Source organism: Dipodomys merriami, unplaced genomic scaffold (assembly GCF_024711535.1).
Source record: "Dipodomys merriami isolate MVZ:Mamm:240054 unplaced genomic scaffold, mDipMer1.0.p SCAF_150, whole genome shotgun sequence".
Classification (NCBI taxonomy): domain Eukaryota; kingdom Metazoa; phylum Chordata; class Mammalia; order Rodentia; family Heteromyidae; genus Dipodomys; species Dipodomys merriami.
The window spans coordinates 602465-629984 of record NW_027202827.1 but is presented as its reverse complement, the minus strand read 5'-3'; the positions used below and the strand labels follow the sequence as shown (position 1 = coordinate 629984).

At 57.2% G+C, this 27520-nt stretch overlaps 1 protein-coding gene across 1 annotated transcript; it reads right to left on the bottom strand.

The window, feature by feature from the left end:
* Window positions 1-295: 295 nt before the first annotated feature.
* On the bottom strand, window positions 296-10366 carry LOC138827094 (arylsulfatase L-like). The gene is made up of 11 exons (XM_070022580.1): window positions 10295-10366; window positions 9999-10058; window positions 9126-9290; window positions 7590-7711; window positions 6479-6599; window positions 5677-6105; window positions 4358-4494; window positions 3514-3648; window positions 3263-3425; window positions 2281-2402; window positions 296-1632 (listed from the first exon to the last, which is right to left on the bottom strand). The coding sequence occupies exons 2-11, from the start codon at window positions 10028-10030 to the stop codon at window positions 1301-1303; spliced, it is 1758 nt and encodes a 585-aa protein (XP_069878681.1). The 5' UTR covers window positions 10031-10058; window positions 10295-10366; the 3' UTR covers window positions 296-1300.
* Between the last annotated feature and the right edge of the window lie 17154 nt (window positions 10367-27520).

The window sequence follows — 27520 nt, the reverse complement described above, 5'->3', positions numbered from 1 at the left end:
AACGACTGGAAGTGACCGGAAATGGAAGGTGGGTCTAGTCCTATACCCTAGCAATGACCGGAAGTGGCCTGAAATGGAAGGTGGGAGCAGTCCTATACCCTAGCAACGACCGGAAATGACCTGAAATGGAAGGTGGGACTAGTCCTATACCCTAGCAACTACTGGAAGTGGCCTGAAATGGAAGGCGGGACCAGTCCTATACCATAGCAATGACCGGAAATGGCCTCAAATGGAAGGCAGGACCAGCCCTGTATGCTAGCAACAACTGGAAATGACCTGAAATGGAAGGCAGGACCAGTGCCCGGCCTCTGACCCCCGTGACCGCTGACCCTGCCGTGCGGTACGGTGCTCACGAGGTTTTATTGTGTGGGAAGCTAGAGGAGAGAGGCCCGGATGTGACAGGGCTCCGGATGGGAGGCTGGGGAAAGGCCCTGGATGGGAGGCCCGAGGTGGAGTTCAAGGATGAGAGGCTCAGGATGTGAGAGTCCCAGGATATGTGAAGCCCTGGGTCTGAGAATCCCATGATGTGAGACTCTCTGAATGTGAAAATCCCCGGATGTGGGAATCCCCAGATGTAGGAGTTCCCAGATGTGAGAGTCTCCACATGTGAGAGTCTCTGGATGTAAAAGTCCCCGGATGTGACAATCCCGGGATGTAGGAATCTCTAGATGTGGGAATCCCTGGATGTGAGAATCCCTGGCTGTGGGAATCCCCGGATGTGAGAATCCCTGGATCTGAGAATTCCCGGATGTGAAAATCCAAAAATGTGAGAATCCCCGGATGTGAGAGTCCCTGGATGTGAGATTTCCCCAGATGTGGGAATTCCCTGGTCTGAGCATCCCTGGAAGTGGGAATCCCCGGATATGAGAATCCCCGGATGTGGAAATCTCTGGATGTGAGAATCTCTGGATGTGAGAATCTCCGGATGTGAGAATCACCGTATGTGAGAGTCTGTATGTGGGAATCCCCGGATGTGAGAGTCTCTGGATGTGAGACTCTCCGGGTGTAAAAGTCCCCGGATGTAGGATTCTCCGGATGTGTGAATACATCCCCGGGAATCCCCGGATGTGAGTCCCCAGAAGTGAGAATCCCCGGATGTGAGAATCCCCAGATGTAGGAATCCCCGGATGTGGAGAGTCTGTATGTGGGAATCCCCGGATGTGGGAATCTCTGTATTTGAGTATACCTGGATGTTTAATACTCGGATGTGAGTCCCCGGATGTGAGAGGCGCAGGCCAGGATCTGCCATAGCCCCGGGCAGTTGGGGGTTGGGGGTCGGGTCGGGGTCAGAGGTCGGGGATCAGGTGGTCGCAGGCGCAGAGCGGTCCGGGCACGCAGCAGGGCTGCAGGCGCAGGCTCCAGGTGTTGTGTGCAGGGCGAGGGGCGGGGCCGCGCGGGGGTGGCGCGTGCGCAGCATCCAGGCCACTGCGGCCTCCACGCGCCTGCGCGTCGCCATCGGGCCCCGCAGCGGGCGGGTCTCCCCCGGGTCCGCCGTCAGGTCAAAGAGCAGTGGCCGCCGGTGGCGGGTCATGCGCCGCCCGGAGCAGGCGCAGGCAGGGAAACCGAGGCAGGCGCCCGAGCCCGGCGGGTGGAAGCACGGAGTGGCGAAGTGCAGCTTCCACACCGTGCAGCCTGCGGGGGGTGGGGAGAAAGGAGTAACATCCGGGGCCTCACATCCGGGGATTCCCATCCGGGAATTCACATCCAGGACATCACATCCGGGGATTCACATCAGGGCATTCACACGCAAGACCTTACATCCGGGATTCCCATCCAGGACCTCACATCTGGGTATTCACATCCGGGGATTCCCATCTAGGACCTCACATCCAGGGATTCACATCCAGGCCCTCACATCCGGGGATTCACATGTGGTACTTCACATCCGGGGATTCACATGCGGGGCCTCACATCCGGGACCTCACAGCCAGGGATTCCCATCTGGGACCTCACATCCGGGGCCTCACATCTGGGGATTCCCATCCGAGGCCTCACATCCGGGATCTCACATCCGGGGCCTCACATCCAGGGATTCTCATCCACTACCTCACATCTGGAGTCTCACATCTGGGAATTCCCATCGGGGACTTCACATCCGGGACCTTACATCCGGGAATTCCCATCTCATGCCTTCCATCCAGGTCCTCACATCCCGGGATTCCCACATCCGAGGATTCCCACATCCAGGTCTCCCACCCCAGGCCTTGCATCCGGGTCCCTGCGCGCTCGCATGCAGCTCCCTCCCCCGCCCTGGGGCCCGGCGGAGGTTGAGGCACTCACTTGGGCGGTTGAACCAGCGCACGGCGTGCAGCCGGGCCTCGCAGTAGTGCAGCAGGAAGTTGTGGCCTGCGGCCTGCGCTGTCCTCAGCAGCGCGGGCATCAGGTCCTCGCCGTCCACCTCCCTGCGGGACCCGGATGTGCAGGCTTCTGAGAGCTCAGAGACTCGGATGTGCAGGCCAGAGCCCCCAGAGACCCGGATGTCAAGGCTTGAGCCTGTAGAGACCCGGATGTGCAGGCTTCTGAGTGCTCAGAGTCCCGGATGTGCAGGCCAGAGATCCCAGAGACCCAGATGTCCAGGTTTCTGAGCCCTCAGAGACCCGGATGTGTAGGTCTAAGACCCAGGCCTCTGGTCTTAGAGACCTGGATGTGTAGGCCTGAGGCCTCAGAGGGCCGAATATCCAAGCTTCTGAGCGCTCAGAGACCCGGATGTCCATGCTTCTGAGCCCCCAGAGACCCGGATGTGCAGGCCTGAGATCCCAGAGACCCGGATGTGCAGGCTTCTGAGCCCTCAGAGACCCAGATGTGCAGTCCTGAGCCCTCAGAGACCCGGATGTCCAGGACTGAGACCTGGGCCTAGGTACTCAGAGACCTGGATGTGCAGCCCTGATGCCTTAGAGACCCCGATATGAAGGCCTGAGTCCTCAGAGACCCAGATATCCAGGCTTCTGAGTGCTCAGAGGCCCGGATTTGCAGGCCTGAGCCCTTAGTTACCCGGATGTAAAGGCTTCTGAGACCTCAGAGACCCGGATGTCCATGCCTGAGCCCCGGGTCTTGGGTCTTAGAGACCCGGATGTGCAGGCTCCTGAGCCCCCAGAGACCCGGATGTGCAGGTCTGAGCCCTCAGAGACCCGGATGTGTAGGCTTCTGAGCCCCCAGAGACCCGGATGTGCAGGCCTCAGCCTCCCCCCCTCAGGATCCCTGAGGCCCCGGATGACCTCCCTTCCACCCCACCCCGTGGGGACCCAGGCCGGCGAACGACTACCTGTCCGCCGGAACCCAGCCCCCGGCCAGGCGCACCACGGTGGGGAACAGGTCCATGAGGCTGGTGGGCTCAGGCACCAGGCGCCCTGCAGGCAGCGTCCCAGGCCAGCACGCCAGCCCGGGAACCCGGATGCCACCCTCCCAGCCACCCATGCCTTTGCCACCTGCAAGGGGGGAGCGAAGGGCAAAGGTCAATGGCGGGGTCGGGCCGCGTGGGAGGCCCCGCCCATCCTGCCTCAGTTTCCCCCTCGCCCTGGTGCACGCCGTTGGAACCCCCAAGGTGGGCGCCCCAGGCCCGGGCCTCCAGCGAGGCACCGTGATCTGACGTGAAGTAGACAAGGGTGCGGCGCCCCAGCCCTGCACTGTCCAGCGCCGCCAGCAGTCGCCCTGTGGGGGGGGGCAATGGATCCGTGCCTCAGTTTACCCCCAGCGTCCACCGTGCCTCGGTTTACCCCCAACATGCACCATGCCTCAGTTTACCCAACATGCATCGTGACTCAGTTTACAAATTTCCATCGTGCTTCAGTTTATCCCCAATGCCCAGTGACTCAGTTTACCCAACAGGCACTGTGCCTCAGTTTACACCCAATGCTCACTGGGCCTCAGTTTACCCCCATCCCAGTGCCTCAGTTTACTCAACCCACTCACCTCGTCCCCGTGCCTCAGTTTACCCAACATGCACCATGCCTCAGTTTACACAATATGCCCAGTGCCTCAGTTTACCCAACATGCACCATGCCTCAGTTTACCCAACATGCCCAGTGACTCAGTTTACCCAAATACACCGTGCCTCAGTTTACCCCAATACCCAGTGACTCAGTTTACCCAAATGCACCGTGCATCAGTTCACCCTGAACATGCACCGTGCTTCAGTTTACCCAACATGCACCATGCCTCAGTTTACCCAAGTGCACCATGCCTCAGTTTACCCCCAACATGCCCAGTGACTCAGTTTATCCAAGTGCACCGTGCCTCCATTTACCCCAACCCATTGACCCCGTTCCCATGCCTCAGTTTCCCCATCCCGCTCACCCCACCCCCGTGCTCAGTTTCCCCCATCCCACGCACCGTGCCTCAGTTCCCCCCCTGCACTCACCCACCATCCAGTCAAGCTCCTCCACGTTGTCGCCGTAGGCGCTGTGCGAGCTGCAGCCCCAGAAGGCGGGTGAGGTGACCAGCGGGACGTGGACGTGGAGGAAGGAGACAAGGAGGAAGAAGGGGCGGGCCTGGTGCCTGCGGACCCACGTCAGACCCCGCCCCCATCATCAATAACCTCACCAATAACCGACCTGATCAGGTATTGCCAATAATCGATCAGATGATTGATAATCGATCCTGATCTAATCGAAAATACCAATAATCGATCCTGATCTGATCGAAAATACCAATAATCAATCGTGATGTGATCGATAATACCAATAATCGATCATGATCTGATCAATAATACCAATAATCAATAGTGATCTGATTGAAAATACCAATAATCGATCGTGATCTGATCAGTTATTACCAATAATCAAACATCATCTGATCGATATGACCAATAATAGAACATGAGCTGATCAGATATTACTAATAATCGAACAGGATCTGATCAATAATACCAATATTCGATCGTGATGTGATCGATAATAACAATAATCGAACATCATCTGATCGATAATACCAATAATTGAACATGAGCTGATCAGTTATTACCAATAATCGAACATCATCTGAACAGTTATTACCAATAATCGATCATGATCTGATCAATACTACCAATGATTGATCGTGGTCTGATCTGAGGTCTACCAGATGTCTCTACAGATCTACTAGATGGAACATCCAAGGACCTGAGGTCTACCAGATGTCTATAGAGATCTACTGGATGTAACATCCTGGGATTTGACGTCTACCAGATGTCTCTGCAGATCTACTGATGGAACATCCGGGAACCTGAGGTCGACCAGATGTCTATAGAGATGTACTAGATGTAACATTCAGGGATTTGAGGACTACCAGATGTCTATAGAGATCCATTGATGGAACATCCGGGGATTTGAGGTTGACAGTTGACTATAGAGATCTACTGGATATACATCTGGGCACCTGAGGTCTACCAGTTGACCATAGAGATCTAGTAGATGTACATCAGGGGATCTGAGGTCTACCAGATGTCTATAGAGATCTATTGATGGAACATCCAGGGATTTGAGATTGACCAGTTGACTACAGAGATCTACTGGATGTACATCCGGGGATCTGAGGTCTACCAGATGCCTATAGAGATCTCCTAGTGGAACATTCGGGGATTTGAGGTTGACAGTTGACTATAGAGATCTACTGGATGTACATCCGGGGATCTAAGGTCTACCAGTTGACTATAGAGAACTAGTAGATGGCATCTGTCCCCCTCCCCGGCCCCAGGCTGACCTGGGGATGAAGGCCTCAGCCTCCCGCAAGAACAGCCCCGCGCTGGCCTCGAACCTCAGAGGCTGCTGGACGACCTGGTGATCCCTCATCAGGAAGCAGTCGGCGTGGACGATGAAGACACCTAGGAGGCAGGAGGTGCAGGCCAGGAGCAAGGCCCCACATCTGGGGCCCAGCACCCTGGGCACCCAGCGCAGGCCCAGCAGGCCCGTGAGCTTCCCAGCGGCCAGGCAGAGCAGGGAAAGCAGCAGCAGCTGCGCCCCCAGGTCCAGGGGCCCTTGCAGACGCACTCGCTTCTCCGAGGGCTCCGCTTGCAGGCTGTCCCCCATCAGGGTGAAGGGGACCCCGAAGAAGGAGTCGAACCTATGGTTCAGGGGGTGGTGGCAGTGGTGAGTGGGGGACTCACAGTTGAGGCCCAGGTGCCATTTGCCTGGAGGGGAAGAGATGGATGGATGAGTGAATGGATGGGTGGATGGGTGGATGGATGGGTGGATGGGTGGATGGGTGGATGGATGGGTGGATGGATGGGTGGGTGGATGGATGGGTGGATGGATGGATGGATGGATGGATGGATGGATGGGTGGGTGGATGGATGGATGGATGAATAGGTGGATGGGTGGATGGATGGATGGATGAGTGGATGGATGGATGGATGGGTGGATGGGTGGATGGATGGATGGATGGAGGGGTGGATGGATGGATGGATGGGTGGATGGATGGATGGATGAGTGGATGGATGGATGGATGGATGGATGGGGGATGGGTGGATAGATGGATGGGTGGATGGATGACTTCTCTCTTTCCTATGAGGCCAGTGGCATATCCCTGCTGCTGCAGGATCTTGGCGAAGGTGATCTCGGAAGTGGGCAGCCCGCCAGACACGGCTGCCCACTGCAGCACGCGCGCCCCGTTGGTGGTCACCATGCCTTCCAAGAGAGAGGAGAAGGACCCTAGGTCAGTGATGATGGCGTCCTGGGTAAGGAGGGGGCATCTAGCACCTTCAGGGGGAAGGCCTGCTGTGTCTGGGATAGCCTGGGACCTGCCCACCCGGGGTGGAAAGGACCCCAGCCCTGGGAGCCCTCGGGGAAAACCAATATGGCATCACTTCCGGTTTCCTGGTGGTTCAGGGGGGAAGTCCCAGAGTCTCAGGGATTTGAACCTGAGATCCTCAGAGAAGTCCTCCCCTCCCTCTGGTTGACCTCCGTGCCCTAGATGTTGGGCCTCAGTTCCCCGGATGTTGGATGTTAGTATCCCGGATGTTGGCCCTCATCCCCGGATGATGGAATTCAGTGCCCTGTATGGTGGATATCAGGACCCCAGATGTTGGACTTCAGTTACCCGAATGTTGTAGCTCAGTTCCCTGGATGTTGGATCTTACTACCCCGTATATTGGAGCTCAGATTCGGGTATGTTGGCCCTCAGATCCCCAGATGTTGGAGCTCAGTTCCCCGGATGTTGGGGCTCAGGTTCCCGGTTGTTGGATCTTAGTATCCCGGATGGTGGATGTCAGATCCTCGGATGTTGGAGTTCAATTCCCAGAATGTTAGGCCTCAGATCCCCGGATGTTGGATCTTAGTACAATGGATGTTAGAGATAAGGTCCCCGGATGTTAGAGTTCAGTGCCCTGGATGTTGGTGCTCAGATCCCCGGATGTTGGATCTTAGTAACCCGGATGTTAGAGATGAAGTCCCTGGATGTTAGAGCTCAGTACCCTGATGTTGGTGCTCAGTTCCCCGGATGTTGGGCTTTAGATCCCCGGATGTTGGGTCTCAGATCCCCAGATGTTGGATATCAGGTCCACGGATGTTGGATCTTAGTACCCTGGATGTTGGCTCTCAGATCCCCGGATGTCCCGACCCCGCCTCCCCCCCCACCGCTCCTTCCATTCCCCGGATGTCCCACCCCCCTATACTGACCCAGGCGCACAGGGTAGCGTCCCGTCAGGAAGGTTGCGTGGCTTGGGCTGCAGACGGACGCTGCTGCCAGGTGCTGGGTCAGCCGCACGCCATCGCGGGCCAGGCCGTCCAGGTGCGGGATGCTGTGTGGGGAGAGGGAAACTGAGTCACAGCCAAGAACATACGGGGACCTGGGGTCTAACATCCGGGGATCTAATGCCCAAAATCCCAGGAGCTAAACTCCAACATCTGGGGCCCTGAGATCCCACATCCGGGGATCTAAGATCCAACATCCGGGGACCTGAGATCCCACATCCGGGGTACTAAGATCCAACATCTGGGCACCTGAGGTCCAACATTTGGGGACCTGGCATCCAACATCTGGGAACCTGAGGGCCAACATCTGGAGATCTAAGATCCAACATCTGGGGCCCTGAGATCCCACATCCAGGGTACTAAGATCTATATCTGTGGACTGGGCTCCTACATCCGGGGTCTAAGGCCCAACATCCGGGGACCTGAGGGCCAAACATCTGGGTATCTGATCTCAAACATCCAGGGACCTGACATCCAACATCCGAGGTACTAAGATCCAAGATCCGGGGAATTGAATTCCAACATCCGGGGACCTAACATCCAACATCCAGGGATCTGAGGTCCAACATCCGGGGGCCTGATCTCCAACATCTGGGGTACTAACATGTAACATCCGGGAACCTGATTTCCCACATCTGGGGTATACTAAGATTTAACATCCGAGGACCTGATCTCCAACATCCGGGGCACTAACATCCCACATCCAGGGATCTGATATCCAACATCCGGGGACCTGATCTTCAACATCCAGGGAACTGAGATCCAACATCCTGGGAATTGAACTCCAACATCCGGAGACCTACCATCCAACATCCGGGGACGTGAGGTCCACTAGATGTCTATACAGATCTCCTGGTGGAACATCCGGGGAACTGAGCTCGAACATCCGGGATACTAACATGTAACATCCGGGGACCTGATATCCAACATCCGGTGCAGTAAGATTCAACATCCGGGGACCTGATCTCCAACATCCGGGGACCTGATCTTCAACATCCGAGCACCTGACATCTAACATCCGGGGTACTAACATCTAACATCTAGGGACCTGATCTCCAACATCCGGAGCACTAACCTAACATCCGAGAACCTGATTTCCCACATCTGGGGCATTAAGATCTAACATCCTTGGACCTGTCCTCCAACATCCGGGGCACTAACATCCCACATCCGGGGACCTGAGCTCCCACATTCGGGGCACTAACCTCCAACATCTGGGGACCTGAGCTCCTACATCCGGGGCACTTAAGTCCAATATCTGAGGACATGATCTCCCACATCCGGGGTACTAAGATTTAACATCCCGGGACATGATATCCAACATCCGGGGCACTAACATCCAACATCTGGGGAACTGAGTTACTAGATGTCTATACAGTTCTCCTGGTGGAACATCCAGGGATCTGAGCTCCCACATCCGGGTAACTAAGGCCCCACATCCGGGCCTCCCCCTCTGCTCACCGCAGGCTGCGGTTCCCGAAGCTGTCCAGGTCGCCCAGGCCCAGGTCATCGGCCAAGAGCAGCAGGAAGTTGGGGCGCGAGGGGGTGGGGCCTGCGCAAGGGCCAGGGGGGAGGAGGAGGAGAAGGAGGAAGGCGAGGGGTGGGGCTGCGCAGCCGCTGTGCAACCTGAGGAGGTGAGAGAGGAGGAGGAGGGGTGGATGGGTGGATGGATGGGTGGATGGATGGATGGATAGGTGGATGGGTGGATGGATGGATGGATGGGTGAATGGATGGGTGGATGGATGGATGGTTGGATGGATGAATGGATGGGGAATGGGTGGATGAATGGATGGGTGGATGGATGGATGGATGGGTGGATGGATGGGTGGATGGGTGGATGTATGTATGAATGTATGGATGGATGGATGGATGGATGGATAGGTGGATGGGTGGATGGATGGATGGGTGGATGGATGGATGCACAGTGGATGGATGGATGGGTGGATGGATGGATGGGTGGGTGGATGGGTGGATGGATGGGTGGTTGGGTGTATGGATGGATGGGTGGATGGATGGGTGGGTGGATGGATGAATGGTTGGATGGATGGATGGATGGATGGATGGGTGGGTGGATGGATGGGTGGGTGGATGGATGGATGAATAGGTGGATGGATGAATAGGTGGATGGGTGGATGAATAGGTGGGTGGGTGGATGGATGGATGGGGATATGGATTGATGGATGGATGGGTGGATGGATGGATGGATGGATGGATGAATGGATGGGTGGGTGAGTGGATGGATGGTTGGGTGGATGGATGGATGGGTGGATGGATGGATGGGTGAATGGGAAAAGGGATGGAAGGACTCCCCCTCCCTCCAGGCCCTCTCCTGACCAACTTGGCATCCAGGATCCCGTCCTTCCCATGATGCTCCCCGTTTCATGGAAGAGAATGCTGGAAGCAGGAAGTGGGGAAGAGCTGAGTAACATCCGGCCACCCCAGGGCCAGGCTGCTGTTGCCCCCACCAGTACATCAGCCCCTCACCTCGTCTTTCCAGGCCTGTGGCGGGGCCCTGCAACCCCCACCCCGGGGCATGGTGGAACATCGGGGGGGGGCTTCATAGAACAATCGAAGCCCTCCCACCCCCGGTCCCCACACCTCTCCCCGTGTTCCCCAGAGGACGAACTCACATCCACAGTTCTCTGCCATCAGCGCCTGGGCCTGCTGCTCTCCCTGCCAGCCAGGAAGCTCGCAGGGCTCAAATGTCCATGTCACTCCAGCAGCCAGAACTCCACAACATCCCTCCAAAATAAAAGTCCCCTTGTTCCTTGGAAAGCACAACATTCCCCCCCCTCCAAAATAAAAGTCCCCTTTGTTCCTTAGAAAGGAACAGGATGTGGTGCTGAAGGGGAAGGCGGGGAAGGAAGGGAAAAGCCCGGAGTTGCTGGGCTGGACGCCAAGAAATATCCAGGCTTGGCAGAGGCAGGAGGAAGGGGAGGCGGGAAACCTCGAGAACTACATGGAAGGCTGCAATAATAGTCAGGACCGTCAGGGAGGGTGGCCTGTGCCCAGGGGGCATGGCCTGTGCTCAGTAGGCCGTGGCCAGAGCTCAGGAGGGCGTGGCCTGGGCTGGGGAGGAAGTGAGGGACTCAGGAGGGCTTGGCCTGTGCTGGGAATGTAGTGAGGGTCTCAGGGGGCGTGGCCTGTGGTCAGGAGGGCGTGGCCTATGCTGGGGAGAAAATGAGGGTCTCAGGAGGGCGTGGCCTGTGCTCAGGAGGGCGTGGCCTGTGCTGGGGAGGAAGTGAGGGACTCAGGAGGGCGTGGCCTGTGCTGGAGCTAAACTGAGGGTCTCAGGAGGGCGTGGCCTGCAATGAGGCAGAAGTGAGGGTCTCAGGAGGGTGTGGCCTGCAATGAGGCGGAAGTGAGGGACCTATGTGGGCGTGGCCTGCGCTGGGGCGGAAGTGAGGGTCTCAGGAGGGCGTGGCCTGTGCTGGGAAGGAAGTGAGGGTCTCAGGAGGGCGTGGCCTGTGCTGGGAATGTATGAGGGCCCCAGGAGGGCGTGGCCTGTGCTAGGAGCGGAAATGAGAGTGTGGCCTATGCTGGGCAGAAATGAGGGGTCTCAGGAGGGTGTGGCCTGTGCTGGGGCAGAAGTGAGGGTTTCAGGAGGGCGTGGCCTGCGCTGGGGCGGAAGTGAGGAAGAATTCCATCCAGAAGCAGCACGGCTGCTTTATTGCCTCCGATTCTGGGAAAGGACCCCAACGGCCCAAAGCGCAGCTGGAGCCCGGAGCCAAGGTGTGGAGCGCCTGCTCCGCCCACATCTGGGTTCCACCTCTCACATCTGGGTCTCAACCCCTCACATGTGGGTCCCAACCCTCACATCCGGGTCCAAACCCCTCACATCCAGGTCCTGGCGCCTCCCAGTGGGCCTGGAGATAAGTGACATCCTGGTACTCGCCTCCACGTCTGGGTTCCCGGACCTGGAGATCCCTAACATCCGGGTACCCACCCCATATCTGGGTTCACGGACCTGGAGGTCCCTAACATCCGGGTACCCAGCCCACATCCGGGTTCATGGACCTGGAGGTCCCTAACATCCGGGTAGTTCCCATTCCACATCTCGTTCCTGGACCATCAGTGGATGTGGTGGGACCTGACATCCGGGATCCCCACACCACATCCGGGTCCTAGACCCTGTCAGTAGAAGGAGAGGAGCGTGACATCTGGGACTCAACACGCCACAGCTATGCCCATGGATGTGATATCCGGGTCCCATCCAGCATATATCCGGGTCCGTGCCACAGTCCACATCCGGGTTAATGGACGTGGACTTACATAACATCCGGGTTCCCCACGCAACATCCGGGTCCTGGCCCCTGAGTGGACCTGCAGATAGGTTATATCCGGGTCCCCCAGTCCACATCCGGGTCCTGGCCCCTCAGTGGACCTGGACATAAGTGACATCCGGGTCCCTGACGCCACCTTCAGGTGAGTGGACATGGAGGAGGGTGACATCCGGGTCCCCCAGTGCACATCCGGGTCCTGGCCCTTCAGTGGACCTGGAGATAAGTGACATCTGGGTTCCCCAGGCCACATCTGGGTCAGTGGACACAAATGAGGGTGACATCCGGGCCCCTCACAGTCCACATCCGTGTACTGGCCCCTCAGTGGACATGAAGGAAGGTGACATCCGGGTCCCTCCTAGTCCACATCCGGGTCCTGACCCATCAGTGCATCTGGAGGAAAGTGACATCCGGTTCCTCCATGCCACATCCGGGTCAGTGGACATGGAAGAAAGTGACATCCGGGTCCCTTCTAGTCCCCACATCCGGGTCCTGGCCCCTCAGTGGACCCAGAGATAGGTGACATCCGGGTCTTTCCCAGTCCACATCTGGGTCCCTCCCAGTCCACATCTGGGTCCTAGCCTCTCCATGGCCTCTGGTCGGACCGCAGCTTCTGTACAGCGCGCGCAGGTTCGGAACCCCACATCCAGGCATCTTCCGGCTGGGGCCCAGGAGTCTTGCTGGAGCTGGACATCTGGTTCTCACGCGCTTTCCTGGCAACCGAACGCCGCGGCCTAGCGGCGGGAATGAAGCCCCACATCCGGGTCTCCTCAGTCCGTTGCCCTGCCATGGCACCCAGCGGCCTAGTGGCGGGAATGAAGCTGAACATCCGGGTCTCCAGCACGCGGGGGGCGTGTCCGGGCGGCGCCCTGGGGTGGGAGTGGCAGACGTAGGCGCCGCGGTCGCGCTCTGAGGCGGCGCGCACCTCCAGGCTGCCGTCGGCGCCCAGCGTGAAGCGGCCTCGCCTCTGCAGCCCATACAGCACCAGCCCCCCGGGCAGGCGCCAGGACACCGGAAGCGTGGAGGTGGGGCAGCGCAGCCGGAAGCTGCCGCCCAGCGCCACACGCAGCGCCGCTCCCGACACTTCCCCAGGGGGCGGAGTCAGTGCCTCAGAGGGCGGAGTCGGCGCATCAGGGGCGCAGTCAGCGCCCAAGTTGGCGGGGCAGGCGGGCCAGGGGGCGGAGCTGCCTCAGAGGGCGGAGCCAGCACACCAGGGGGCGGAGCCAGCGCCCAAGATGGCAGGGCAGGCGTGTGATGGGGCGGAGCTGGCGCACCAGGGGGCGGAGTAAACGCCTCAGAGGGTGGAGCCGACGCCACAGTGGGCAGAGCCCGCGCCCACCATGGCGGCAGCCGCACCGACATCCGGGCTTCGCCCGCCGGGTTGCGCGCCACACACGCCACGGCGTTGCTGCCACCGCTGCGCAGCACATGCACATCCGGGATTTCCAATGTCCCGCGCGCATCCACGCTGATCCCTCCCCCCCATGCGACTGCGATACGGGACTGGAAGTACCAGCCCGCCCGGAAGTTCCCACAGCAGGTGGGACTCCGGGATGCCATCCGCCTGGCAGCGCATGCGCAGACGCACCACGGGGGAGACCCGGATGTCGTTGTTCACGTCGTCATGGACGTCAGGCGTGACCCGGATGCGCAGCGCCCGCAGCTGCACGTGTAGGCGCACGGTGGCGCGCCGGCCCTGCCCCGCCACGCACGTGTACGTGCCTGCGTCGGCCCGCCGTGCTCCCCGCAGGCGCAGACGCCCATCTGGCAGCACCCGGAATTGGGCGTTCTCCAGGCCGGAAGTGAAGGCCATCTTGTCCCTCGCTGCCCCGCCCACGCTGACGTCCGCATCCCAGCGTGCCATCCCCAGCGCGTTGGCGGCCACGCACACATAGCGTCCACTGTGCTGCGGACCCAGCGCGGGCAGCGTCAGTGTCCCGTCCGCCCCGTCCCCGACGCCGTCCGTCCCCAGCTCCGTCCCCGCCCAGGCCCAGCGCCCACCGGGCAGCAGCCAGCCAACGCGCGCCGCCGGCTCCGCCTCTGCCCGGCAGCCCAGCTGCAGCGCGGCGCCCACAGGCAGCGCCAGAGCCGTGGCCGCTGGCGCCCCCGACGCCACCACGAACACACGCTGCGCCCGGCCTGCCATGGCGGCCTCAAAGCCACCGTAGGCCACAGGGCCCGGGGCTGAAGCTGGGGCATAGGCCGTGGGGGCTGTGGCTTCAGAGGCATCAAAGGCTGCGGGGCCTGGGGCTGCAGACAGAGCGTAGGCCGAGGGGGCTGTGGCTTCAGAGGCATCAAAGGCGGCGGGGCCTGGGGCTGCAGACGGGGCTGCGGGGCCTGTGGCTTCAGAGGTGTCAAAGGCTGCATGGCCTGTGGCTTCAGACACGGTGTAGGCTGCGGGGCCTATGGCTTTCTCCTCTGTGTAGGCCTCAGATCCTATGGCTTTTTCCTCAGTGAAAGCCTCGAATTCTATGGCTTCATTTGCACCATAGGCCTCGGATTCTATGGCTTCATTCACAGCGTAAGCCTCGGACTCTATGGCTTTTTCTTCACCATAGGTCTGAGATTTTGTGGCTTTTTCCTCAGTGTAGGCCTCGGATCTCATGGCTTCATCTGAGCCATAGGCACTGGATCCTTTGGCTTTCTCCTCAGTGTAGGCCTCAGATCCTATGGCTTCATTCATGTCATAGGCCTCAGATTTGATGGCTATCTCCTCAGCATAGGCCTGGGATCCTATGGCTTTCTCCTCAGGGTAGGCCTCGGATCTTGTGGCTTTCTCCTCAGGGTAGGCCTCGGATCTTGTGGCTTTTTCCTCAGCGTAGGCCTCAGATCTCGTGGCTTTCTCCTCAGCGTAGGCCTTGGATCCTATGGCTTCATTCACACCATAGGCCTCAGATTCCATGGCTTCCTCCTCCATGTAGGCCCCGGACCCCGTGGCTCCGTCCCCGCCGTAGGCCACGTGCCGTGCCTCGGTTTCCCCGCGGCGCCCCACTCGGGCCTCGCAGCGGTACCATCCAGCATCATCCTGGTGCACCCCGCGGATCTCCAGCGTTGTCCCCCCGTCATGGCCGCCGTCCTCATCGCCCAGCAGGACGGAGCCGTCGGGCCGCGTCCAGGCCACGCATGGCGTTTCCGAGCCCTGCGCCGCACAGTGCAGCCGCAGAGTCTGCCCCGGGGTCACCACATGCACGTCATCGGGGTCATCACGGGGGTCGAGGGTCACACAGGGCGCGTCCTCCGGGTCCTCGGGGCCACGCACGCACACCGTCCACGTCAGATGTATGTGTGGCCCGCGCAGCCCGGCCCAGCGCAGCGTCAGCTCGGGCTGCAGAAGTCAGGCAGGCCGCGCCCACAGCCGGGCCACCACGCCCGGAAGTGACATCGGCGAAGATGACGACGCACCAGGGCCACGAACCAGGCGGTAGGCCTTGCCCACATCCGGGTCATGGACATCCAGGAAACTGGCCTCAGGGTGGGCGTGGCCTCCATCCTGGTCATACCCGGGGCCTACATCCGGGTCTCTGTCCTCAGAGTGGGCGGGGCCCTCATCCGGGTCATTGACATCAGGGTCTCTGTCCTGAGGGTGGGCGGGGCCTATGTCCTGATCATATTCATGGCCTACATCCGGGTGTCTGTCCTGCTGGCGGGAGGGCCCTACATCCGGGTCTCGGGCTTGATACATATAGCCTACATCCGGGTATTTGTCCTGCAGATGGGTGTGGCCTACAACCGGGTCTCTGTCCTGAGCATGGGCAGGGCCTACATCAGGGTCTCTGGCTCCCTGGTGGACGTGGCCTATATCAGGGTTCCTGGTTCGATGGTGGGCCTGGCCTACATCTGAGTCTGTGGCCTGATACATATGGTCCACATCCGGGTCTCCGCCCTGACGGTGGGCGTGGCCTACATCCGGGTGCCTGTCCTGATACAGCTCATCCCCATCAGGGTCTCCGCCCGAGGGTTGGGCGTGGCCTTCCCCGGATCCATCTCCCAGGTCCCCATCCAGGTGGGCATGGCGCGGCGCCTCCGGGTCCAAGCGCAGCATCAGCGCGACGTCATCAGTGTCATCGCCTCCCACCAGGCGGCGGGCATGTGCAAGGTGGGCAGGGTCGGCATAGCAGACGAGGGCGGCACTGAGCATCAGGTGCACTTGCGCAGGGGTGTCGGGGACGAGGCCGGGCCGCACGTCGAGGTCGCGCATGACGGGCGCACGCCGCAGGCGGCAGGCAAGGTGGGCAGTGCAGCCACGGGCGTCTGTCAGCCTCAGCCGCACCTCGCCCACATCCTCCCCGTCCTCCACTTCCTCTTCCTCTGCCTCCACTTCCGCTTCTGGCGGCTCCTCGCCATCCGCCAGGTCAGTGAGGATGCGCGGCGACCGACAGCGCATGCGTGGCGGCAGGCGACGCAGGTCCAGGCCGCGGCGGTCAGTGGGGCTGGCGTAGGCCGCGCACGCCTGTTCCTTCCCACAGCGCAGCATGCCTGCAGGGGGGGACGGGAGAGGGGCCGGCTGACATGGGACACGCCTCACTGGGGAGCCTCGGCCACGCTCCCACCGCGCCTGACTGGCTGGAGCTCAGCCACGCCCTTCCTAGGGGTTCTCAGCCACGCCCCCGCCATGCCTGACTGGCTGGAGATTGGCCACACCCCCTGCCGAGCCTCAGCCACACCCCTGCCCTGCCTGACTGGCTGGAGCTCAGCCATGCCCCAGTGTCACCTCAGCCACGTCCTCATCTCACCTGACTGGCTGGACCTCGGCCACGCCCCCGTGGAGTCTTAGCCACACCCTCCCCCTGCCTGAGTGGCTGAAGCTGGGCCACACCCTCCCTGTGGAGCCTCAGCAACGTCCCCGCCCCGCCTTAGTGGCTAGACCTTGGCCACGCCCCCTGCAGCTCCTCACTAATGCCCAGCCACGCCCAGCCACACTGCTGCCGTTTTTTACTGGCTGGAGCTCGGCCACGCCCCCCTGGGCACCTCAGCCACGCCTCTGCCCCACGTGACTCGGGGAGCTCGGCTACTCACTTACGCCCAGCCACGACCCCGTCCTTTTTCACTGGCTGTATCTTGGTCACGCTCCCTCTCTGCATCGCCTCAGCCCCGCCCCGCCCTCTCATTGGCCTGCACATGACCACGCCCCCTCTGCTCACCTCGGCCCCGCCCCTGCAGGCCCTCCATCCAGCGCGCGCGGCAGCCGCAGGCCCAGGGGTTATCCTGCAGATGCAGCGCGCGCAGCGCGGGTGCGCGGGCCAGGGTGCCGGCAGGCAGCGCTGCCAGGCGGTTCCCAGCCAGGTGCAGCATGCCCAGCGTGCAGGCCGGGACCCCGCGCACATGCAGCGTGGCCAGCCCCTCAGGCGCCAGCGCCACCAGCCGGTTCCCATCCAGACGCAGCAGCCGCAACGATGCCAGCCCCAGCAGTGCCCATGGGTGCACCGACCCCAGCCGGTTGTGGTCCAGGTACAGCCGGGCAGGCGCCGCAGGCCCCGCAGGGAGCCCGTGTGCAGTGCTCGAAGCTGGTTGTAGCTCAGCTTCAGCACCTGCGTGGGTCAAAGAGGGCATTTCTGGGATCCGAAGGGCCACTTCGGGGTCACTTCCGCCCCACTTCCGGTCTCTTTCACCCCCTTCCGGTCTCACTTCTGCCCTATTTCCGTACCACTTCCTGTCACACTTCTGCTCCACATCCGGCTTCTGCCGAATTCTGCCTCTACTTCCTCCCACTTCCGAGTACATTTCCTCACTTCTTCCATTCCCACTTCTGCCCCAGTCTCACTTCCTCCTTACTTCCGCCCCAGTTCCGGGTCACTTCCTCCCCACTGCCGGCTGACTTCCGCCTCTACTTCCTCCAAGTTATGGCCCTACTTCCTGTCACTTCTGGATCCATATCCTCACCACTTCTGCCCCACTTCTGGCTCACTTCCGCCTCACTTCAGCCCCGACTTCCTCCCACTTCCTATCCATTTCCTTCCTTATTTCTGCCCCACTTCCGATCCTACCCATGGTCCTATTTCCACTTTCTTCCACTCTTCCGGCTATATATCATTCCCCACTTCTGGGTCACTTCCGCCCCCACTTCCTCCCCACTTCCTTCCCTATTTTCACTCCACTTCCGGATCCATATCCTCACCACTTCCGTCCCACTTCCACCTTACTTCCGCCCCTACTTCGTCCTGCTTCCTCCCCACTTCCTTCCCTATTTCCAACCCACTTCTCACTTCCGGAACCCTATCCTAACCACTTCCGACCCACTTCCACCCCTAGTTCCTCCCACTTCCTCCCCACTTCCGGCTTATTTTCGTCCCTACTTCCTCACACTTCCTCCCTACTTCCCGATTTCCACCCCACTTCCGGCCCTACTTCCACTTCCAGATCCATATCCTCACTACTTCCGACCCACTTCTGCTCCACTTCCTTCCCTATTTCCACTCAACATCCGGCTACACTTCCGGCCCTACTTCTTCCCAGGTCCTTATCCATTTCCGTCTCACTTCTGCCCCACTTCCGCCTCCCTTCTGCCTCGACTTCCTTCCATGTCCGTCTCTACTTCCTCCATTGATTCCCTCCTTCCTCCCCACTTCCTTTGCTATTTGATCCCCATTTCTGCCTGTCTTCCTCCGCATTTCCCCCCTCCTTCCTCCCTACTCTTTTCCCACTTCCTTCTTCCTCCAACTTCCTTCCCACTTCCAGCCCTACTTCCTCCCACTTCCGTATCTATTTCCCCAAACTTCCACCCCACTTCCTCCCCTACTTTGTCCCACTTCACTGCGTATTTCTGCCCCACTTCCTGCCAAACTTCCTTCCACTTCCTTCCAATTCCGCCCGCTCCCTGCGCACCTGCAGTGCACCCAGGTCGCTCAGGGCGCCCTCGGTGATGTCCGCGATCTCGTTTCCGTGCAGCAGCAGCAGCTGAAGTCTCGCGAGACCGGAGAAGGAAGCGTGCGTCAGGACCCGGATGTGGTTGAACCTAATTCAACAGATGAGAGGACAGGAAGAGGAAATCAGGAAACCAGCCTGAAAACCAGCGCTGGGAGGGCAGGACTTTTGTTTCCGGGTCAGGGTCAAGAATAATGAATCATTACTCATCATCATCTTCCTTCCTTCCTTCTTTCCTTCCTTTCCTCCCTCGCTTCCTTCCTTCCTTCCCTCCCTCCTTCCTTCCTTCCCTCCCTCCTTCCCTCCTTCCTTCCTTCCTTCCTTCTTTCCTTCCCTCCTTCCCTCCTTCCTTCCTTCCTTCCTTCCTTCCTTCCTTCCTTCCTTCTCTCCCTCCTACCTTCCTTCCATCCTTCCCTCCTTCCTTCCTTCCTTCCCTCCCTCCCTCCTTCCTTCCCTCCCTCCTTCCTTCCCTCCTTCCTTCTTTCCTTTCCTCCTTCCTTCCTTCCTTCTATCCTCCCTTCCTTCCCTCCATCTTCCTTCCTTCCCTCCTTCTCTCCTTCCTTCTTTCCCTCCTTCCCTCCTTCTTTCCTTCCTTCCTTCCTTCCTTCCTTCCTTCCTTCCTTCCTCTTCCTTCCCTTCCTTCCCCCCTTCCCCCCCCAGGCCTCACCCCAGGTTCACGCTCTCTATCTTGGGGTCCAGCACGTGGGGCACGGCCCTGAGGCTGCGGAAGGTGCAGTGGAGCTCGGTGGGGACGTAGCAGGCGCAGGTCCTGGGGCAGCGGGTGGCAGGGGCTGGGTGGGGGCCACACAGGAGCAGCAGCAGCAGCGAGGCCCAGGGGCGGGGGCCCCCCATCCTGGGGCTGGGATGGAGGGGGGGAGGCTGGGGATGGAGGCCCAGGGGTGGAGGCCCAGGGAAATGGAGGCTGGAAGTTGGAGGCCCAGGGAAGGAGGCCTAGGGATTAGAGGCCAGGGTGGAGACTGGGGATGGAGGTCCAACAGGGTGGAGGATGGGGTGGAGGCTGAGGAAGGAGACTGGAAGTTGGAGGCCCAGGGGCTGGAGGCCCAGGGATGGAGGCCTAAGGAAAGTGGAGGTCCAGGGATGGGGGCCTCAGGGTTAGAGGCCAGGTATGGAGACTGGGGATGGAGGTCCAGGAAGGTGGAGGCCAGAGGTAGATGCTGAGGATGGAGACTGGAAGTTGGAGGCCAGAGAAGGAGGCCCAGAGGTATTGGAGGCTGGGGATGGAGGCCCAGGGATGGAGGCCTAATGGGGTGGAGGCTGGGGATGGAGACTGGAAGTTGGAGGCCCAGGGAAGGAGGCCCAGGAGGGTGGAGGCTAGGGATGGAGGCCCTGTGGATAGAGGAAAGTAGGCCAAATGGGGTGGAGGCTGGGGATGGAGGCCAGGAGTGGAGGCTGGAGATGGAGGTCCAAGGGGGTGGAGGCCCAAGGATGGAGGCCAGGGATGGAGGCTGGAAGTTGGAGGCCCGGGGATGGAGGTTCAAGGATGTGAGGCGACCTGTGGGGGTCAGGGAGACAACGGGGAGGAAGAGGAAGGAGAATGGGAAGAGGAAGAAGATGTATCAGAAGAACAGGAAGAGGAAGAAGGACATGGACACGAGGAAGAGGAAGGGGAAGAGGAAGAGGAGATGGAAGAGGAAGAGGAGATGAAAGAGGAGATGGAAGAGGAAGAGGAGACGGAAAAGGAGACAGAAGAGGAGATGGAAGAGGAAAAGGAGATGGAAGAGGAGACGGAAGAGGAGATGGAAAAGGAAGAGGAGACGGAAGAGGAAGAGGAGACGGGAGAGGAAGAGGAGACGGAAGAGGAGACGGAAGAGGAGACGGAAGAGGAGATGGAAGAGGAGATGGAAGAGGAGACGGAAGAGGAGATGGAAGAGGAGACAGGAGACGAAGAGGAGATGGAAGAGGAGACGGAAGAGATGGAAGAGGAGATGGAAGAGGAGATGGGAGAGGAAGAGGAGATGGAAGAGGAGAAGGAAGAGGAGATGGAAAAGGAGATGGAAGAGGAGAAGGAAGAGGAGATGGAAGAGTAAAAGGAGATGGAAGAGGAAGAGGAGATGGAAGAAGAAGAGGAGATGGAAGAGGAAAAGGAGATGGAAGAGGAGGCCGGAGAGGAGATAGAAGAGGAGATGGAAGAGGAAGAGAACATGGAAGAGGACACAGAAGAGGAGATGGAAGAGGAAAAGGAGATGGAAGAGGAGATGGAAGAGGAGATGGAAGAGGAGATGGAAGAGAAGATGGAAGAGGAGATGGAAGAGGAGACAGAAGAGGAAGAGGAGACAGAAGAGGAGATGGAAGAGGAAGAGGAGACGGAAGGGCAGATGGAAGAGGAGACGGAAGAGGAGATGGAAGAGGAAGAGGAGACAGAAGGGGAGACGGAAGAGGAAGAGGAGACGGAAGAGGAAGAGGAGATGGAAGAGGAGACGGAAGAGGAAGAGGAGAGGAAGAGGAGATGGAAGAGGAAGAGGAGATCGAAGAGGAGATGGAAGAGGAAGAGGAGAGGAAGAGGAGATGGAAGAGGAAGAGGAGAGGAAGAGGAGATGGAAGAGGAAGAGGAGAGGAAGAGGAGATGGAAGAGGAAGAGGAGATGGAAGAGGAGATGGAAGAGGAGACGGAAGAGGAGACGGAAGAGGAGACGGAAGAGGACATGGAAGAGGAGACAGAAGAGGAGACAGAAGAGGAGACGGAAAAGGAAGAGGAGATGGAAGAGAAAGAGGAGACAGAAGAGAAGATGGAAGAGGAGACGGAAGAGGAAGAGAAGAGGGAAGAGGAGACGGAAGAGGAGATGGAAGAGGAGATGGAAGAGGAGACGGAAGAGGAGATGGAAGAGGAAGAGGAAATGGAAGAAGAAGAGGAGATGGAAGAGAAGATGGAATAGGAAGAGGAGACAGAAGAGGAAGAAGGAAAACACCAACCAACAGGAATATGATCAGGAAGTCGAGAGACACAAGGAAAAAGAGACCGGGAAGACCTGCTCTGTCTGTCTGTCTCTGTCCATCTGTCTCTCCATGTCTATCTCTCTGTCTTTGTCTGTGTCTGTCTGTCTCTGTGTTGACATCTGTCTGTCTGTCTCTTATCTGTCTGTCTGTCTGCCTTTCTGTCTCTGTCTGTTATCTGTCCATTGGTCTCATGTCTGTCTGTCTGGTCTGTCACTCCCTGTCTGCCTCTGTGTCTGTCTGTCTGTGTCTGTCTCTTATGTCTGTCTCCCTCTGTCTGTCTCTTATCTCTGTCTGTCTGTATCTGTCTGTCTGTGTCCCTGTCTGTCTGTCTGTCTGTGTCTGTCTGTCTGTGTCTCTGTCTGTCTCTGTGTCTGTCTCTGTCTCTTATCTCTGTCTGTCTGTTCTGTCTGTGTTGACATCTGCCTGTCTCTGTCCATCTACCTCTGTCAATCTCTCCCTGTCTCTGTGTCTCTGTCTGTCTGTCTGTCTCTGTCTGTGTCTCTCTGTCTCTGTCTGTTATCTGTCCATTGGTCTCATGTCTCTCTGTCTGTCTGTTCTGTCTTTCCCTGTCTATCTCTGTGTCTCCATCTGTCTGTACATCTCCGTCTGTCTGTCTGGGTTTCTCTATCTCTGTCTCTTGTCTGTCCATCGATCTTGTCTGTCTGTCTGTTCCATCACTGTCTGTGTTGACATCTGTCTGTCTCCACATCTCTGTTTGTCTCTGTCTTTTGTCTCTGTCTGTCTGTGTTGACGTCTGTCTGTCTGTTATCTCTGTCTCTCCCTGTGTCTGTCTACCAGTCTCATGTCTGTCTGTCTCTGTCCATCTGTCTCTTGTCTCTGTCTCTGTCCGACTCTCTTCCTGTCCGTCTGTGTTTGTACATCTGTCTGTCTGGATCTCTTCTGTCTCAGTCTGTCTCTGTGTGTCTTTTGTTTCTGTCTGTCCGTCTGTCTCTGTCTATCTGTCTTGGTGTCTCTTCTGTCTCAGTCTGTCTGTCCCAGTCTGTCTCTTGTCTCTGTCTGTCTGTCTCTCTGTGCCTGTGTCTATCTCTGTTGGTCTGTTCTGTCTGTCTGTCTGTCTTCCTGTCTCTGTCTATCTGTCTGTGTCTCTTCCTGTCTGTCTCTGTCTCTGTCTGTCTGTCTCTCCGTGTCTGTCCATCTCCCTTCCTGCCTGTCTCTGTGTCTGTCTGTCTGTCCATCTGTCTCCTCTGTCTGCCCATCTGTCTGTCTGTGCCTGCGTCTGTCTGTCTGAGTCTGTTTCTTCTCTGTCTCTGTGTCTACATGTCTGTCTCTTCTATCTGTCTGTCTGTCCCTGTCTCTGTCTGTCTGTCCCTGTGTCCGTCTGTCTCTTCCTGTCACTGTCTCTACATCTGTCTGTGTCCTCTGTCTGTCTGTCTTTGTCTTCCTGGCTCCATCTGTCTGTCTCGTCTGTCTCTCTCCATCTGTCACTTGTCTTTGTCTGTGTCTGTCTGTCTGTCTCTTGTCTTTGTCTATCTGTCTCTGTGCATCTGTCTCTCCCTGTCTGTCTCTGTGTGTACATCTGTCTGTCTGTCCCTGTCTGTCTCTTCTGTCTCTTCTCTTTGTCTGTCTGTCTCTCTGTGTCTGTGCCAGTTTCTCTCACATCCATCTCTGTCTGTCTGTCTGTCTGTCTGTCTGTTCTGTCTCTGTCTGTCTGTGCCTGTGTCCGTCCGTCTCTTCCTGTCTCTGTGTCTATGTCTGTCTATCTGTCCTGGCTGAGTTTGTCTGTCTGTGACTGTGCCTGTCTGTCTCTTTGTCTCTTCTGTCTCTGTCCATCTGTCTCTTGTCTCTATGTCTGTCTGTCTATGCCTGTGTCTGTCTCTATCCGTTTCTCTTCCTGTGTGTCTCTGTGTGTACATCTGTCTGTCTGTCTGTCTGGGTCTCTTCTGTCTCAATCTGTGTCTGTCTGTCTGTCTCTGTGTCTACATCTGTGTCCTCTGTCTGTCTGTCTGTCTGTCTGTCTGTCTGTCTGTCTGTCTGTCTGTTTCTGTCTTCCTGGCTCGTCTGTCTGTCTCTTCTGCCTCTCTCCATCTGTCACTTGTGTCTGTCTGTCTCTGTCTCATGTCTGTCTCTGTGTTGACGTCTGTCTGTCTGTCTGTCTGTATCTGACTCTTCTCTCTGTCGGTCTGTCTGCCCCTGCGTCTATCTGTTCTGTGTCTGTCCATCTGTCTCTCTGTCTCTGTGTCTGCCTGTGTCTGTCTGTCTTCCTGTCTGTCTGTCTCTTATCTCTGTCTGTTTCTGTTCTGTCTCTGTCTGTCTCTTGTGTCTGTCTGTCTATTCTATCTCTGTCTCTTCCTGTCTGTCTCAGTCTGTCTGTCTGTCCGTCTACCTCTGTCGGTCTCTCCCTGTCTACATCTGTCTGTCTGTCTGTTCTGTCTGTCCATCTATCTCTCCCTGTCTGTGTCTGTGTCTCCGTCTGGCTCTGTCTCTCATCTCTGTGTCTGTCTCTTGTCTGTCCATCAGTCTCATGTCTGTCAGTCTGTGTCTGTTCCCTCTGTCCGTCTGTCTCTGTGTCTCCAACTGTCTGCCTGTCTCATGTCTTTGTCTCTGTGTATATGTCTGTCTGTCTGTGTCTCTTCTGTCTCTTGTCTGTCCATTGGCTCTCATGCCTCTGTCTCTCTGTGTCTGTCTGTCTCTTCTCAGTCTGTCTTTCTGTACCTGTGTCGGTTTCTTCTGTCTCAGTCTGTCTGTCTGTCCCCGTCTGTCTTCCTGTCTGTGTCTGTTTGTCTCTTTTCTCTTCTGTCTGTACTTGTCTGTCTTTTGTCTCTGTCTGTCTGTGTGACTCTTGTCTCTGTCCATCTGTCACTTGTCTCTATCTGTGTCTGTTTGTCCATCTGTCTCCTCTGTGTCTGCCCATCTGTCTGTCTGTGCCTGCGTCTGTCTGTTTCTTCTCTATCTCTGTGTCTACATGTCTGTCTCTGACTGTCTGTCTTTTCTTGTCTGTCTCTGTGTCTACATCTGTGTCCTCTGTCTGTCTGTCTGTCTGTCTGAGTCTGTTTCTTCTCTCTGTGTCTACATGTCTGTCTCTCTCTGTCTGTCTCTTCCTGTCTGTCTCTGTGTCTACATCTGTCTGTGTTCTCTGTCTGTCTGTCTGTCTCATCTGTCTCTCTCCATCTGTCACTTGTCTCTCTCTGTCTGTCCGTCTCTCTGTGCCTGTGTCTGTCTGTTCTCTTTGTCTGTCTGTCTCGGTGCATCTGTCTCTCCCTGTATGTCTCTTTGTGTACATCTGTTTGTCTGTCTGTCTGTCTTTTGTCTCTTCTCTTTGTCTGTCTCTCTGTCTGTCTGTACCTGTGTCTGTCTGTCTCTTCCTGTCTCTGTGTCTATGTCTGTCTATCTGTCCTGGCTCAGTTTGTCTGTCTGTGCCTGTCTGTCTCTTCTGATTCTGTCTAACTGTCTCCGTCTGTCTGTCAGTCATGTCTGTGTCTCTGGCTCATGTCTGTCTGTGTCTCTCTGTCTGTGTCTCTTCTGTCTCTGTCCATCTGTCTGTCTCTGTGTCTCTGTGTGTGTGTGTTCTGTGTGTCTCTGTCTGTCTGTACATCTTCGTCTGTCTGTGTGTCTCTCTCTGTCTCATGTCTGTGTCTGTCTTTCCGTCTCTGTAACTACATCTGTCTGCTCTTCTGTTGTCTGTCTGTCTGTTCTATCTCTATCTCTTCCTGTATGTCTCTGTATTCATATGTCTGTCTCTTGTGTCTTTCTGTCCGTCTGTGCCTGTTTCTGTCACATCCGCCTCTGTCTGTCTGTCTGTTCTGTCTGTGTCTGTCTTCCTGTCTCTGTCCATCTGTCTTTTCTCTGTCTCTGTCTCTCTGTCTCTGTCTGTGTCTGTCTGTCTCTATCCATCTGTCTCTCCCTATCTGTCTGTCTGTCCGTCTATCTCTGTTGGTCTCCCCCTGTCTCCATGTCTCTCTCTGTCTGTCTCTGTCTGTCTGCCTCTCTGTCTCTGTCTGTTATCTGTCCATTGGTCTCTCTGTCTGTCTGTCTCTGTCTTCTTGGTTCTGTCTCTTCTGTCTCTCTCCATCTGTCACTTGTCTCTGTCTCTGTCTGTCTGTCTGTCTCTGTCTCATGTCTGTCTGTATGTTGATGTCTGTCTGTCTCAGTCTGTGTCTGACTCTTCTGTCAGTCAGTCTGCCCCTGTGTCTATCTGTTCTGTCTGTCCATCTGTCTCTCTCTGTCTGTCTCTGAGTCTGTCTGTCTCTTATCTCTGTCTGTCTGTCTGTCTGTCTGTGTCTGTTCTGTCTCTTGTGTCTGTCCTGTCTCTGTCTCTTCCTGTCAGTCTCTGTGTTCACATCTGTGTCTCAGTCTGTCTGTCTGTCTACCTCTGTCGGTCTCTCCCTGTCTCCATCTGTCTGTCTGTCAGTCTGTTCTGTCTCTGTCTGTTTGTCTCTGTCTGTGTCCGTCTCTGTGTCTGTCTCTTGTCTCTGTCTGTCTCTCTGTGCTTGTGTCTATCTCTGTCTGTTGCTGTCTCTCCATGTCTGTTCATCTCCCTTCCTGTCTCTGTGTCTACAGCTGTCTGTCTGTTTCTTGTCTCTGTCTGTCTGTCTCTTCTACCTCTCTCCATCTGTCACTTCTCTCTGTCTTTTCTGTCTGTCTGTCTCTCTGTGTCTGTCTGTGCCGGTTTCTCTCATGTCCATCTCTGTCTGTCTGTTCTGTCTCTGTCTGTGCCTGTGTCTGTCTGTCTCTTCCTGTCTCTGTGTCTCTGTCTATCTGTCCTGGCTCAGTTTGTCTGTCTGTGCCTGTCTGTCTCTTCTGTTTCTGCCATCTGTCTTTCCCTGTCTGTCTGTCTGTGTCTCTGTCTGTCTGTGTCTCTGTCTGTGTGTCTCTGTCTGTCTGTCCTGTCTCTGTCTGTCTCTCCCTGTCTGTCTGCACATCTTCGTCTGTCTGTGTGTGTCTCTCTCTGTCTGTCCGTCTCTGTGTCTACATCTGTCTGTGTGTCTCTTCTGTCTGTCTGTTCTGTCTCTGTGTCTTCCTGCCTGTCTCTGTTAACATCTGTCTGTCTCTTGTGTCTGTCCATTTACCTCTGTCGGTCTCTCCCTGTCTCCATGTCTACATCTGTCTGTCTCATATTAGTCTGTCTGTGTCTGTCTGTCTGTCTGTCTCTATCTTCCTGTCTCTGTCTGTCTCTTTTGCCTCTCTCCATCTGTCACTTGTCTGTCTGTCTGTGTCTGTCTGCCCGTCTCTCTGTGCCTCTGTATGTCTGTCTCTATGTCTATCTGTCTCGGTGCATCTGTCTCTCCCTGTCTGTCTCTCTTCTGTCTCTTTGTCTGTCTGTCTGTCTGTCTCTCTGTGTCTGTCTGTGCCAGTTTCTCTCACGTCCATCTCTGTCTCTCTGTCTCTGTCTCTGTCTGTGCCTGTGTCCATCTGTCACTTCCTGTCTCTGTGTCTCTGTCTATCTGTCCTGGCTCAGTTTGACTGTCTGTGCCTGTCTGTCTCTTCTGTCTCTGTCTCTCTCTCAGTCTCTGTGTCTCTGTATGTCTGTATGGTTGTCTGTGTGTCTGTCTGTCCTGTCTCTGTCTCTCCCTGTCTGTCTGCACATCTTGGTCTGTCTGTTTGTCTGTGTCTCTCTCTCTCTCTGTGTCATGTCTGTGTCTGTCTGTCTGTCTGTGTGTCTACATCTGTCTGTGTGTCTCTTCTGTCTGTCTGTCTGTTTCTGTCATTGTCCATCCCCCCTCCCCCCTCCCCAGGACTAAGTACTAAGTACTCAGCACCCCATTTCCCCCTGGCTTCCTATCACCCATCACCCTCCTCCTCC

Bases quoted from the DNA above. Each gene is read 5' to 3' on its own strand.
- LOC138827094 (XM_070022580.1), bottom strand. From the start codon at position 10,030: ATGGGAAGGACGGGATCCTGGATGCCAAGTTG. The intron at 9,291-9,998 runs GTCAGGAGAGGG...TCACCTCCTCAG, and splicing joins GGATCCTGGATGCCAAGTTG to GTTGCACAGCGGCTGCGCAG. The intron at 2,403-3,262 runs GTAGTCGTTCGC...CGGGTCCCGCAG, and splicing joins GGCTGGGTTCCGGCGGACAG to GGAGGTGGACGGCGAGGACC.